At 49.3% G+C, this 14,885-nt stretch overlaps 1 protein-coding gene across 5 annotated transcripts in view; it reads right to left on the bottom strand.

Annotated features, from left to right (window-relative positions):
• SPTBN1 (spectrin beta, non-erythrocytic 1) overlaps nt 1-14,885 on the bottom strand; it is a 199,221-nt gene that overhangs the window by 19,614 nt on the left and 164,722 nt on the right. For 4 of the 5 annotated variants that reach the window (XM_032652749.1, XM_032652750.1, XM_032652751.1 and 1 more), the window contains 9 exons: nt 13,568-13,658; nt 8,597-8,743; nt 7,622-7,885; nt 6,222-6,446; nt 5,505-5,594; nt 5,053-5,331; nt 4,251-4,381; nt 2,838-3,042; nt 2,079-2,453 (listed from right to left, as the gene is read on the bottom strand). In XM_032652749.1, the coding sequence (XP_032508640.1) occupies nt 2,079-2,453; nt 2,838-3,042; nt 4,251-4,381; nt 5,053-5,331; nt 5,505-5,594; nt 6,222-6,446; nt 7,622-7,885; nt 8,597-8,743; nt 13,568-13,658 (1,807 nt within the window). Of the gene's footprint in view, nt 1-2,078; nt 2,454-2,837; nt 3,043-4,250; nt 4,385-5,052; nt 5,332-5,504; nt 5,595-6,221; nt 6,447-7,621; nt 7,886-8,596; nt 8,744-13,567; nt 13,659-14,885 lie in introns of all 5 variants that reach the window. The other variant, XM_032652752.1, reaches the window with a different exon arrangement.

Genomic DNA, 14,885 nt, shown 5'->3' with positions numbered 1-14,885 from the left:
CAAAAAAAGTTTCCTGGATCTCTAGCTGTTTTTCATTTGTTCTCACAACAACAAACAAGGTAGACGAGGAGAGCGAAAGCAGAGATTCCCGCTAGAATTAACTACTGCTTTGAGGAGTCACTGCAGACCGTCATCAGGTTCCCTCATGTCCACTGTTCCCGCACAGAACGGAGGATGGTGGCGGGTCAGGCTGCCATTAAGAGGAAAGCAGCCAAGGAGGAAACGCCATCTGCTTCTGGAGCCTGCACCGAGAGCCCTCCCTTCTGCTCTAACTGCAGGAGGGGCATGCAGACTTTTGTGGCTGAAATGGCCTGGCCCGGCGGGTATGGTGAGGTGCAGACTATCAGGCTTGACGGAACAGATTCCTGCCCTGGACGTTCCTGGACTCTCAGTGGGCTCTCCTGCATCTCTCTGAGCCTCACAAAGTGAAGGGATTTAATGAAAAAAAAAAAAAAAAACTGAAGGAGCAACTCTACCATCTCTGGAGTCTCCTGAAGTTCTAAAAGTAAATGATTTTACAGGTGTAGAGGAAAGACCTGCTGCTAATGAGGTTTCCAGGCATTCCAGAAGTTCTCTTAAGCTTTTTAAAAACTGTAACAATACACACTGCAGTCCTTAAAGCATCAGGGAACCGAAGCTTAGGAAGGAAATGAAAACTTGCAGCGATACAGCATGACAGGCTCAGTTCAAGCCAGGGTCGGCCCTTCTCTGGTGGCCGTGCTCTAACTGCACGTGCATGTCAGATTGCATGGTTCAGGATCCTTACACGCTCACCTGGTGCTCCAGGACCTTACACGCAGTGAGAGCCACTGAACAGGAAGCTGACGAGCTTTGGAATGGAGAATCCGCCAGCCGTGGAGGAAAGGCTGGAAACCCGCACAACGCATGGGGGGGCGCTTTTAAATTCTGCCTGATGCAGACCCTCAGCCACTCCACAAATCTCTTACATATTCCCTCCACACCTTCTACCTCCAAGGATGGAAAAGGGGAAGCCACTTAACGTGAATGGAGCCCCAGCTGTGACCTACCTTTGCTTTTAGAAGGGGCAAATTAAGGGGAAAACAACAGCAGTAAAGGTGGTCCTTCCACAGAACAAACCCCAAAGCACACCAAAGAAGGCTGGCACACTAGATCAGGGGCGGGTCCACGGCAAATCTGGGCTCCCTGTTTTAGAAAGCTTTGCTGGCACACAGCCACGCCCTTCGCTTTCGGATTGTCCGTGGCTGCTTTATGCTACGATGGCGGAGACGAGTAGTCGTAACAGACTGTATGTCCCACAAAACCAAAACTCTGTACTGTCTGGGCTTCTACAGAAGAAGTCTGCCAACCCCTGCAGTAGATCACTGACGTGCTTCTAAAAGGCAAAAACAAACCCCCTGATATCCTGAAGGCTGATATGTTTAAGAAAACAGGCTTCTTCTCTAAGATCTTGAAATTTAAGGGAAAAGACAGATACAATTTATTTTTCATCTAACAGGCATAAGACTAAGCAGTAAACTGTGCAGGAGTGAGAGCGTGAATTAGAGAGTCATTACACTACAGATCATTACTGTTACATTGTTATCACTTTGCCAGGCAGCTCTTAAACAAAGCCTTCGTGTTAACCACTTCACGGGGGGGGGGGGGGAAGAGCGGGCACAGTGAAACATTAGAGTCTTGTTTTCTCTCTTCTCCGATACATAACTCAGACTCTGGTTGATGGAAAATAATGAGGTATCATTTTGGAAATTATTCCGGATGGATATGCCAACGTAATTCAAATTCTTGTTGAGAAGGCCTAAAACTTGTAAATGTCTGTGTATGTGTCTGGGTTGTTTATTTTAATCGTAAGTACTGTCCATCCAACAGTGTCTGCAAAATGTGGCACACTGAGAATGTTACGGACTGGTAAGTTCTCCCAGATGGAGCGTTACAACAGTGTGTGTGATACATGTGTGTGCACACGCATGTCCGTTTGATTTGGGCAGTTCTCTGAGGCATGATTTGCGGAGCCAAGGAATGGAGAGAGATGCTCCGAGGGGCACAGAGACACTACGGAAAGAAGCCCTCCCACCACCGCTGGGCAGCGCCTCACCCACCTGAGTGCCCAGAGCCTGGATGTCGTGCTCAAACGTGGTGTGCATTCTCTGTAAGGTCTCCACTGTGTTCTGATCTCTCCCGAGCTCCTCGGGGAGTTTCTTGTGCTTGTCCTGGATGCGCCCAAAGATCTCCTTGGCATCATGGTAAAACTTGTGCAGTTCATAGGAGGCGGCGAGGATCTGCGTCCTCGTGTCGATGAGCTCCAGGAGGTCAGCCCAGGCTTCGTTGAGCCCGTCCTTCCACTCGGCGATGGTGGCGGCATCCGAGTGTCCAGAGTTGATGAGTTCATCTGCCATGTGATTGACCGTGTCCACGCGCTCCTGCCCAATGTTCCCTGTGTCCCGGGCGAATTCCCGGAATCGTTCTTGTAGCATCTGAAACAGGGATGCGCACCAAGAAATCAGTGAGACTACTGTGAACACTTTATTTCTTGATCACACGAATGCCCTTTGGAGAGAAATGCCTGACTTAACAGATCTCAGCTCCAAAGCCTCTTTATCAATCAGGCTTCCTCCTTGCTCACTGCCGCCGAGTAAGGCCCGGGCTCCATCTCCTCTGACCAGAGGAGGACAGGGCGCAGCAGAGAAGTTCAACGACCCCCAAGTCGCCCGGTGACCAAAGTGTCGAGTTGAAACGAAACCCCGTCATCTTTGGCTCGAGTCTGGGGTGCGTTCTCTGCTCGCAGGCAAGGCACGCAAGGGGCCTTCCGCAGCCCGCGTGCGCCGCGCGGCCGCCCGGGCCCTGCCCGCGGTACTTGCCGTGACGTGCTCGTAGTCCTGCCCCAGCTCGTGCGACCCTGCGACCACCTCCCTCTCGGCGATCCACTGCTCCAGGTCGTCGACCTCCCGGTTGAGCTGGAACAGCCGGTGCCTCTCGTCCAGCTTGCCCCTCCTCTCCTCGGCCAGGTCCTTGAGGCCCGCATACAGCTTGTCCACCTTGGACTGCCGCATGCTGATGCGCTCACTGTGGGGGGGGGCGAGACGAGGGGGACATGTTCTTCAGGGAGCCAGCAGATGAGGGGAAATGCCAAGAGATCACGTTTTACGACATTTCTCAAAGGAAACCTCAAGTTAACCTATTTAGCCTAAAAAATAAAACTCTGAACTTTGACCTCAAGTAATGAAGAGCCAACGTGTAACAAAACACAGTGACTGAGGACAAATGCCATCCTGGCCGTGACGACGGAGGGAGGGGAGAGAAATCGAAACACTGCACTGCTGGCTCCATATGTCAGGACTTCCTCTGACATTAGAAGTTAACCCAGGATCCGTTCTCAGGTGCCATGCTGTCGAAGGGACAGATAACATCCCCGTCTGCACACACCTTGACCTTCTCTGGGCTGCATGCTCTTCTCTGCCAGGAGGGTGGGCCCTGCTGCTCCCATTTCCTGGGTCCTGGGGGTGCAGCATCCATCCCCCTCCCTCCAACTTCTCCCAGAATGACAGTCTTCCAGCATGAAAGCAGTCAGACAAGGACTTCTTGATGCCTGTCCTTGGGAGATGAGGAAGGCCACTTTGCAGGGAGTCCTGATCACGAACCCCTGAAGGACACCCTGTACCAACCCAGCCACTGACCTCATCTTCAACTTGCCTTGGTTAATGCACAAAGCCGATTCTTGTCTGTCTGAGCTGTAACAGGCAGTTCCAGAGAAAGCCTAAAATGACTGCCACTGAAGTGAGCGTGTAAGCCTGGTATGTAACACTGCAGGAGTACCACACACTCCTTTTTCTTATTCCCGAGACATTCTCAAGACTGAATGTATAAGAGTTCAGAGGCGGCATCATCTTCTTCTCGGTACCCCTTTTAATTTACAGGCCCAAGTATCCTTATCTATTGCTCTATTAAAACTAGTAATTACTTTCCTAAACTGGGTGACTTTTTAAACCCAAGGGTAGGTGCTTTTATCACCTGTATATCCATGCAAGTCAGTCGGTACTTCTGACGCATGACACCAATAATCTTCTCTCAACAGGGCTTGGCCAGCAGGAGATAATCAGCCCGCAAGAGTGAGCTCCTGTAATGCAACCGTTCACCCTTCCTGTTCAGCACAGGCCTACTGGGTCTGTTTTAAAAATGCTTCCCAAAGATCTACATTACCAGTTACTCGAACAAGAGGCCCCAACTGGGCAGGAACTGACAAGCCAGTCTCATCTTCACGGAACAGCACTCACCTTTCTGGATGGTTGTCGGCCACCAGGGCCCGGCTGGTCTTGGAGAGCTGATGCACCGTCTCTGCGTAGTCCTCCACGGCTTGTTCCAGAATCTGGTGCTTCTTCAACATGGAGACGGCGCTCTGCTCATCCTGCTTAGAGAGGGGGCCGTCACAACCACAGCCATCCCCCCGCCCTTGACCCAAAACCCCCCGGAAGAGGGGCCGGCTGACTGCGTGGTGTGGCAGGAGGAAGACTTGGCAGAAAGAAAAAAAGCCACAGGTGTGATATGGGCGCTGGAATATGGAGCGCTCCACGAGCTTCAATGTGGACTGGACCATGGGAGCCTCTGAAAGACGGACATGAGGATGACGCAGGGTGACGAGGACCTGCTGAAGTATGAGGTAAAGCCCAGGCAAACCAAGTGTATCCTGGCTGGCTGAAAACCCCTCCACGGTCTAACAGATGTTAGATAACAGCATCCTGGTGAGAATACTTTCAAATGCTGCTAGACTGTCTCAAGAAAAAAGCATCTAGTATATACTGTAAAAGGCAGACTTCGGCAAATTTCTATTTAAAAAAGCGGAGGGCACGACGAATCCGGTCTTAACGACAATACCGGGATTCAGACAAGAAAACTCTGCGTCGAGGGGCAAAGAGCCAGGTTCCAGCCACCGGTATGCACCACGCTGCCCCCACGACCAAGGCGACAACGAAACGTTTCACAAGGACGTCGCCCCCAGCGGTGCACAAGCTCAGGCTCTGCGTCTGAGGCTCTCCGGCGGCAGGGCTTGGGGGAGAGGGCTCGGCCTCCCTGCCTCACCTTGGCCTTCTCCTCGGACATCATGTACAGCTCCTGCTCGCTCATCCACGCCTCGGCCTCGGCCGCGTCGAAGTAGTACTGCTGGGCCTTGTGCGCCTCCTCCAGCCGCCGGTGCCGCTTCTCCGTCTCCTCGATGAGGAGGCCCCACAGCTGCTTCAGGTCGGCCAGCCTCTGCCGGATGGCCTCGGCGTTGAGGCTGCTGTCCGTGACGATGTTCTGGCTCCTCTCAAAGATGTCGTCGATGCGGGGCTGGTGGCCCTGGATCTCCTTCTGCAGGGTCTGTGGGAGCAGGGCATACACGCCGGAGGCTCGCTAAGCCGCGGCAGCTCGCTGCTTGCGCCGCGCCTCGAGGGCCGAGGAGAAGCCGCCAGCCCTCGGAGCTCCCCCGCTCACCGCCCTGCCGCGTGGCGCCGACTTACCGGGAGGAGCCAGCCCCCAGCAGACACGCTTACCTGATTTTTCTTTATTAACAGCTGCACGGTCTGGAGGTTGTGGCCGTGATCCGTGGAAGTTGCCAAAGGCATCCTCTCTCCAACCCACAACTGGAAGGAATTGTAAATAGGTGGTCAGGGGCCACTCAAAGAGAACAAACATTTGATGCAAACGAGGGCAGGAGGGGAGAGCAGGGAGGCCAGCGTGAGAGAGGAAGTGTGTTCAACCCCACTGGGGGATAAACGACAAGGTCCTGCTGTACAGCACAGTGAACCATATTCAATATCCTGTGATACAGCGTAATGGAAAAGAATATGAAAAAGGACATAGACACGTATAACTGAGTCACTCTGCTGTACAGCGGAAATTAACACAACATTATAAACCAACTATACTTTAATACAATTTAGAAAAAGAAAAAGAATCCCACTGGGAAGGGCGGCCTTGGGAGTCTGCCCTTCTTCTCCGATACAGGGCACGGGCCAGTCTTCCAGACCTTACTTCATGCTCAATACCGGACTCCCCGTGAGTCCTCATTATTTGTTTTTAAAACTACGGTTCGAGGGGCATTAAACCCTTGAGTTATGTTTAGAAAACCCGACAGAAAAACAGAGTTACATTTTGTGTGGATACACAGAGCAGGGCTGGGATGGCTCAGCGCACTGACATGACCAAGGTGGGTCGGGCCCAGCAGTGAGAACACGGGCACCAGGCTGGCCAGGCAGGGAGGTACTCACGATCTCGTCCTCCACGTCCCTGTTGAACTGATGGATCTCTCTGGAGGCCAGCAGGTTCTGCTTCCTCTCGTTCAGGGGCTCCAGTAGCGCCATGAACTTGGTCTGCACGGTGAGGCGCTTGCTGTCCACCTCGTCCGTGCTCTTCCCCTCCTGGCTCAGGGCCTGCGCCTGGCTCTGGAGCTCTTCGATCTCCTTCTTCCGCACCTCCATCTGATTCTCCAGCATCTGAGGGCGAAGACAGACCCACCTTCACACCCGAGACAAGGGACACACGGAGGGTGCTGTAAAATGTTCCCTTGTGGCACTGGCCAAAATGGAAGACCCAAGAATATTCACTGATACAGTGGAGAGCCCAAGAAATGGTTCCGCATGGCCAGCGAACCAGCAATTAGCGCTCCACTTCGTCAGCTGATCTTTCCAAAAAAAATCCCTAGAAAGATTTTTTTCAACTTGGGCGCAACTGTCAAGTTTACCCAGGAACTTAGGAGGCAAATGACAGGGGAAACAAGAATTAATTATGGGGAAAGGAAAGGACAGCCTTCATCTGCCTGTTCAGAAGCCGTAACGACGTTGGAAACCAGCTGAACCTCCAGGAAGGAGTCAGGTCTTCTGCTTCCAGTTCTTTAAGGCCAGAAGGACGGCCAATGTTACCATCTCCTCTTGATTTCTTCAGTCAGAAAGCTGATTATTCTTTTTTTAAAACACTGGATAATGGCTAAAAACATCCTAACGGTGTATTTACATGAGGAAAACGAGCAAAAGCAGAAGCAGAGGTCTCTCACTCAGGAACGACCACCCTGGGAAGCCCACACACGGCCGGCTTAGAGACAAGGGGCTGGCGTCTGAGAATAAACCGACTCTTTTCTTAGGTAGGGGAGGACTCGGCCACACACTGCAAACCTGGCCCAGGGAGCTCCTGCCAGGTCCTGCCACCAACCTGCTTGCTCAACCTCACCAGAGCTGCTTCCTCCTCAATTCAGAGTAAATTCACTGGCCCTTAGATGGGCTTTACTGTGATGCAAAAAAGCCCAAATTTCTTTTATTATTTATCAAGTGCCCTGAACAACTCAGGTAACTATCACATATCTAGACGTTATACAGTCAAGTATGCAAACACAATAACTTTCCTTCATGTAAATTGCAGACTAAATGAAACGAATATTTACTCAACTGTTAAGTGGTGATACTATCCATCAACCAAGATGATAATGAAAGAATATTTCCATGCATGGACACCCAACACTGCTACTGTGTCTTTCCAGTTGATTCTGGAAATGTCCCACGATGCTGTCAGAGCCCGCTGTGCTGGGTTAAAATCCCTTCACACACCAAGGGGATGTCTGAGAACACGGTGGGCGAGTTAAGACTATCAGGACCACGGCAGGGAAACAGCCACTTGCCTGTTGCTTTTTCAGCAGGATGTTGACACTGGTGAGGTCTTTGCCGTAGTCGTCAGATTGAATCTGACTCTCCAGGCCGTGCAGCCATTTGTCCAGATCTGCACAGCTCTGGGTGAAGAGTTCAGCTCTGTTTGCGTCGAAGAGCCGCTGGGCCTTGGTCTGTGTGGTAGACTCAAGGACTTCCCACATTTTATGTAAACCTGTGAGTTTCTCCTTCACCACGGCTTCCGTCTCTGGCTTTTCTGAAATGAGCTGCATTCCTTCCTGGAAAACACACATACATGCAGTTTGCAGGAGAATAGGTGCCACTGTGAAAAACAAACCTGAGATATTTGACCTGTGAGCTTCTTATTCATTCAACACACACACACATACGCACGCACGCACGCGCAGCCTTTCCACATAGAGTTAACTGCTCAACAAAATTGACAATGGCCTGGCCTACTGTGGTTTTCACAGGCGTGGAGCACCAAGTGATTGCTGGGGCTTAGGGACACTTGATGCCAATAACCTAAAACTCCATCCCCTCCACATCACCCCCAAGAGACCGTAATACATTACTTTAACCGTTAAGAGTTTGAAACAATATAGAGTGTGAAGGAAGAGAAGGGTGGGTGGGGAATGTCACATTCGTGTTCCGTTGTGCTGCAGAGAACCTCCCTGTGCCGAAGCAACACATTTTAGATTATTTAAAATACATAATATTTCTAAGTTCCATGGATCCGCTCAGTCTCTGTCACAGTCCAGCACACATAACATGATCAACAGAGTGAGGACGCCGCCCCAGGGGCTTGCGGTCCATCAGGGGCAGCAGATGAGACACGGGACTGCTCCCGGCTGTGTCACTTCTGTATGTGGTCAGATACGACTCAAATATGCTGGAAAACGTGCTAAATACAAAGGAGCTCATTTCCACCCAGTTCGTTTACTCACCACGGCCACACCGATGGAGCCCCATCAAACATCTTAACTCACCTTCTCAATTTTGTCAAGCCATTCTTTGTTGGATGCGAGTTCTGCCATAAAGGCTTGATGTTTTAACCATTTACTGTGCAGATTTCTGGCTTCATCGTAAGACATGTCCTGGGCTGTAAGCATCTTTTCATTGATCCAGAGAGACAGCTAGGAAAGAAAAAAAAATCAGGAAGGTTTCAGAGACTGTAATCACAGTGACATCAGCCTTTCTTCTGCCCGGAAAGAGCCATCATGTCGTACTACACACACTCCACGTTTCCATGTCAACAGACAACCAAACGTTCACTTTACAACTCTGACCCATCACAGCAGGTATCTCCACCGTACGGACACTGTACCGGAGCCTTGCTCCCGACTATGTATCTAACATTAAATCCAGGAGTACAAAAGTGCTCCGAGCCAGCTTTCAAACTGCTTGGCACCCTTAACCAGCTTTTCCCCCAAAGGCCTGTGTTTAAAATTCTGCCCTAACCAGGCTAAGTCACAACCTTCTTTCTCCTTCAAAGAGCCGTGCCAGCTATACCGTGTTAAGCATGATTAAGTGTCTTCTACTCTGTTCGGTAATCCTTTTACTTTTAGTCCTTTTATTTAAAAAAACCAAAGCCCCTACTCTTTTATCCCTCCCTTTTCCTTCACAGGCCTATCTATGGGGATGCCAAAAAGCGTAAGTAACTTGCTCACTATAGGCGTAAGGCAGAAACGATGGCCTCTCAATGCTCCCTTCAGGTCTGAGTCACCTGCGCCTTTTCCTCCTCTGTCTGTAAAGAACCTTCCATTCAGACCAAGAAACACTTCACAGGACTTGATTTTGAGGCCCAACGTGTCTTGCTTGGATCTGAACTCTAGGAAGCCTCTTCACAGAGCCTGCCAGCCATTGACAGACAGATCTGAGAAGCCTGGGGCAGGAGTCAGCCCAGTCTGGCTCCTGGACACACTTCTCCTGCTGGCTCTCATCCTGATTTGCCTGGCTCCTCAACTGCCTGCCTGTAGTTGGCCACACCAGGGTCCTAATTCCTACCCCATCACAGCAGGAAGAGCTTTTGTTTGCCCAGGCGAAAGATACGCAAACAAATGCAGGATCGGTCTGGAACCAGAGGCAAACGCCTTCAGGGGCTGTGCCCTTCCTCCTAAGGTGACCACAAGGAGCCACGCTTACACCAGCTGCTGCCACAACGAATTTGCACCCAAACTGCTTCATGGTCCCATCACCAAAGGTTTAGAAATGGTGCATAAAACCAACAGAAACGCTTACAGAATCAACAATTCCGAGGCCATTCACTTGCACCCTGGGCTGCTGCTAGGAAAGGCTTCCCCATAAATTTGCTTCAACAATACAAAGTCTGTTCTTTGAAAACAATGTCAAGGAGGGTGATGCGAGTCATGGGAGCACCCCGGCTCTGCACATGGGTGAACCCCCAGGCACCATCCCTCCTTTCCTCAGGATACTCACCCACCACACAGGAGGGAGTGGGGTTGAAAGCAAAAAGTCGTGAGATCTTTGATGTCATGCTTTATTAAGGGAAAAAAACCCCAGTAAACCTCATAACGCCCTTTGTAAGCAAGGAGCATAGATTTGTTACACAGCAACCGAGACACTAAATTTCCTACTTTAAAAGCATTACCTATTTTCCTTCCAGTTACCTGAGTAACTAAGATCTGAAATGCTATGGCCGTTCAATCTAAGGAGAAAAGAGGTTAAAAGGAAACCAAATGGTAAAACTTTCCCCTGTACTCTGTACACACACACTAAACACAATAAAAGGCATTTATCCGAAGTGCAAAGGACATTCACATATTTGCGCTATTCATAAACACCTACCCAAGAGAGATTTTTAAAAAAAGAGCTACATAAAAATCAGAGGCTTATAAACAAATCTGCTCTTTGCTGAACACATCATCCTACAGATAAAGCAGCGTGCAATGCCGCACAATGAAATGGAGCTATGGAACTTGCTAGTTTATCAGCCCTCCATCAGCATTCTGGGATCAGAACCACAGTTATTATTTGTGGGCATTTGCAAAGGTCATTTAAGAATATACTCATTCTCTGCAGAACAGAACACTGTGCAGATTGGAAAAGGATAGGAAAAAATGCTTTGATCACTGGATTAAGCTCAAAGCAAAGCACTGAACTCGCTATCCCCGTGCCACCGCGTCTAGTTATACTGTCCTCCTGGGGAAAAAAAAAATCAATCTCAGAAAACAGGAGGTATGGTGCGAGGGAACACAACAGAACAGCAGTACCTTTTAAATCATTCATTTTTCAGGATATCACATTAAAATAACGGTACAAAAATTATGATGCTCTTTGTGTCGCTAACTATAACTGGGGCTAGGTGGGCCCTGCTCATTCCCACGGCACTGCTGCGATAAATTTCCCCATCCAGGAAGTGTTTCTCGGCGGGTGGCAATGATGGCAGAATTCACAACCCAGCCCCCTCTAGCCTCTAACCCACGAGGAAGGGAGCGTGACAGCGAGACAACCTGGATTCTCCAGACCTTGAACAATACCAACAGCCAGCAACGGTATTAAATCTGACCTCCGGGTGCTCTGTAAAACTCCACCAGCACAATAATAGACAGGTTTTCAAATGCTGGGCTGGTACACACACAAGCTCCATTCTCAGAGGTTCTGGCTTAAAAGGGGGTGTATTCTAATGAGGCTGAATGATGGAAAGTTTATAGTCAAAGAATAGTATCTCTTAAAAATAATATCACCCTTTTGCTTGTACTGCTACACTGAGGGTTTTGGAGCCCCCAAACCTGACCTAAATTCCGTCACTCTGCGGAAACTATATATGCTGATGTGGTACCCCCAGCAGATCCTATGGCTGTACTAACTCTTAATGAGGTTCAAGGAGAGAAAGATAAACAAGGGAGACTTGGCCCAGCAGTCACAAAGAGACCTGCGAATCGTCTCCAGGACAACAAAGCCCAGTCAAAACCTTTGTGCATACTTTGAGGGGAAATCGTGCAGGGCTCAGCCCTCTGGGCGTGCCTAACAGTCACTGGTGTGGTTAAGGAGGGAACTCCTTGTAACTAAGGATGCTCATTTGGAACAAGCGTTAACAAAGATCTAAAACGCTACTATTTCCTGTGATTCAGCTTGGAAGGACTATCGTTTTATCTGCTTAGTTTTCCCACACATTTCTATTTTGGAATCCACATGTATGTAAATGGAAAATGGGGGCTGGAAATTTCAACTGAGCTTCTCTCAAAGGTTCCTCCGTCCTCTCATCTCCTGCTCACTTCCTGGCATTCTTTTCCCCAAATTTAGTCCAGGTTTCACCACGCTCAGGTCAATGAATTTCATCTCAGTAACTTGTCCTTTAAGCAAGGGTATGGAATCCCACTGATTTCCCCAGCACAACACTTCCAATATGTCCTGAGGTTAAAACAAGTCACTGGTGGTGCTTCAAGGCTAACATCAAGGTACTTCAGGGACCTTCGAGCTGGGGAAGGCACAGCCCAGGCTGCAAACGTCTCCTGACAACTTTCACTCCCTCCAGTGCTGAAGGGCCACTTGGTATTCACCGCAGCACATCGTGCAACTCTACGCAGCTAACCTTGGAGCCCATCACTCTTCCCTTTGCCTTCTCTGGGGACGCGGATGCCTCTTTAAATGAGCCTCCTATTCAAATAGGTTATTAATGCTCAGGTGTCACCTGAAGAGGCACTCCTGTCCTCAGCCTGTCTGACTCTAGGCAAACCCCGAGAGACCTAGGTCCATCAGTGTGGCCCTGAAAGGCAACAGACCCTAAGCCACAGAGTTGAGGGGCTTTCTTCCCTTCTCAAGGTTTAGCTACTAGAGCATATTCTAAGATTCACAGTAAGACAGCAGTTTAATGGACATGAAGGATCGCTTCTGTCACCGACTCTCTGACTCAGCTGTTATTAGAGCCACATTTCTTTTAACACACAGCTATAAGTTTGCATGTGAGGGATTCGTGATGAGTCCAGTCATATTTTTAGCACATGACCTCGATCCTCTCCCCACCCCTCGAACTCCCCGTCCCCAAGGTCCCTGCCGCTTCACTTGGATATTCTTCATCCCATTTCTGCCTCCAATGGGATTTAAAGTCTAATAAACCAGAGAGGACCGGGTCTCACTGTGGTTCTCTGGCAGACGGTGAAATACGACGATGTGCTCGTGATCTCACCCATGTGACGTCAGCTAGATGCTTTTCTCCAACTAGCTTGCAGAGAAGAGTGCATTTTTCTGGCGAACTTTAGTTTCCCCAGTTTGTTTACGCATGTATCAGGGGAGCACGAAATAGTTTGAGAATCCTCAGATTAATACCACATGCTAAAACTCAAAGAGTTTGAGATCAGGATTACTGCTGCTCTGGGCATATCAGACAGACACCTGAGGAGGCTGAAAGATGGATATGTCAAGGTCTTCAGTGAATAAGAAAGTCAGTTTCTATGTTCTTAAATCTTTCTTCTTACCTGGGTAGCCAACTGCAGTTCCTTTTACTTCTTTCCTTCTGTACTACTAAATGTGCGTCATTGTAAATAGTTTAAAATATAATATTAGATGTTTTTAGGTTACAGAATACTTGAGAACAGCAGTGTCTTTGACGATGGAAATGTTCTAACATCTGCATTGTTCGTGTGATACGGCAGCCACGAATCACAGGTGGTTGGCTTCTGAGCACTTAAAATACAACGAGTATGATGGAGGAACTACACTCTTAATTTCATTTGATTTAAAATGAGACAGCCGCATGTAGCTAGTGTCTACTGCACTGGACAGCACAGTGCTAGCCTACAATTTTCTAGATCGTAATAATCTGGTTACTCTTAAGTGGTAGCTTGTAGGCTGGAGAACTGACGCTGCCCCACCTGCAAATTATATACGTGATAAGAATTTCTGGCCTCAGTTAGTTTTATAATTCCAAGGGCTCTTATGCCAAAGGCTCGGCTGCTCTTGTGAGAAGAGAGGAAAGGAGGAGTTAAAAGGAGACGCACCTCCTGACAATCTTGCAGGAATTTCTGAAGATCCCTGTTGTCCTTCAGTCTCATGAGAAGCTCACTGGCTGCCTCACGATTCTTCCTGTGTCTGTTACAAAGAAAACAAAAATAATCTTAAAAAGAGGAGGTAGGGAATCTGGAAATGCAGAATTTACAACCCAGCTTCTTTCCTGGGTCTCAATATACGCTGAAAACAGTTCACTAACAGTTCTCAGTCATGTCAAGGAGACAAGATAACCCGACCCAGAGAGTTTAGCATCCTCCAAATGAGTAAGTCATGGTACAAGAGACCATCACACCTGTCCCAGCCACACAACAGGCCAGGATGCAGGCAAAAGAGCTTCATACATCTGGGGTTAGGGGAGAAAAACCCTGAGCATGTGCTGGGTGAGGGCCTCCATTTTAGGAACTATGTGAGAATATGAAATTGATCTTTAAGAAACTCGTATCTGGGTGACAGGCCATGTGCATGGCTAAGAAAAAGCATAAAACCATGTAACCGGCTTGAAGGAACCTTCCCTGATGACGAGATTCTCGTCGGGAGAAAAACTCACCCAAATCAACAATAAACCAGGAATGAAAATTTTCAGACCTGTGACATCACACACCTAACTCAATCCCACTCTTCATTAACAGATAAGGCTCACCAAGGTTTTAAAGAAGTTAAAGCACAAAACCGTAACCGAAAAACTTAAAAGAACTCCTGGAAGGAGCTGCTGAACTTGGGGAATGACAAGGCACGTGGATGCTGGGCACAGGGCTTTCTGGCACACGCCGTGGAGGTGCCAGAGCTCCCCTGCGAGCCTCCTTTACGCGCCCAGGGGCTTCTCCACCAGATTGTGAAGAAGAGCCATGTGAATGCTGTGAGTGCCACGGAAAGGGCTACCTCCACGTGGTCCTACTGCCACGGGACAGAGCCGTACCACACTGAGCATCGAGAAGCATCGCCATAACACAGCTCCCCCATCTTCCCAAGGAACCCAAGCGCCAGCCAGCCAAAGCGAAGGGTGCGAAGAAGGGCAAAGGAAGAGTGCAAATGGGGAGGTTTGGTTTTTCATTCCAATTCCCAAAGCGATTTCTTGCTGCAGTGCCTGGGCAAGGTCTCTCGACCAGCCCTCCCTGCCCCCATGGCAGGGAGGAAGAACACGACCTCTGATTCTCTACAACACCAAGAAAGGGCAGCTCAGGGAGCACCTGATGCCAACTGGCTTTTAAAGAACCTTCTTCAAGAGCAAGAAAGACCTTACAGTGAAGCATGTGTCACACGGGCCTGCAGTGGCTGCTGGCAACAAGGGACAGTGGCAGCACTGTAGCT

The sequence above is a fragment of the Phocoena sinus genome, chromosome 13 (assembly GCF_008692025.1).
Source record: "Phocoena sinus isolate mPhoSin1 chromosome 13, mPhoSin1.pri, whole genome shotgun sequence".
Taxonomy (NCBI): domain Eukaryota; kingdom Metazoa; phylum Chordata; class Mammalia; order Artiodactyla; family Phocoenidae; genus Phocoena; species Phocoena sinus.
This window is presented reverse-complemented; position numbering and strand designations above follow the sequence as displayed.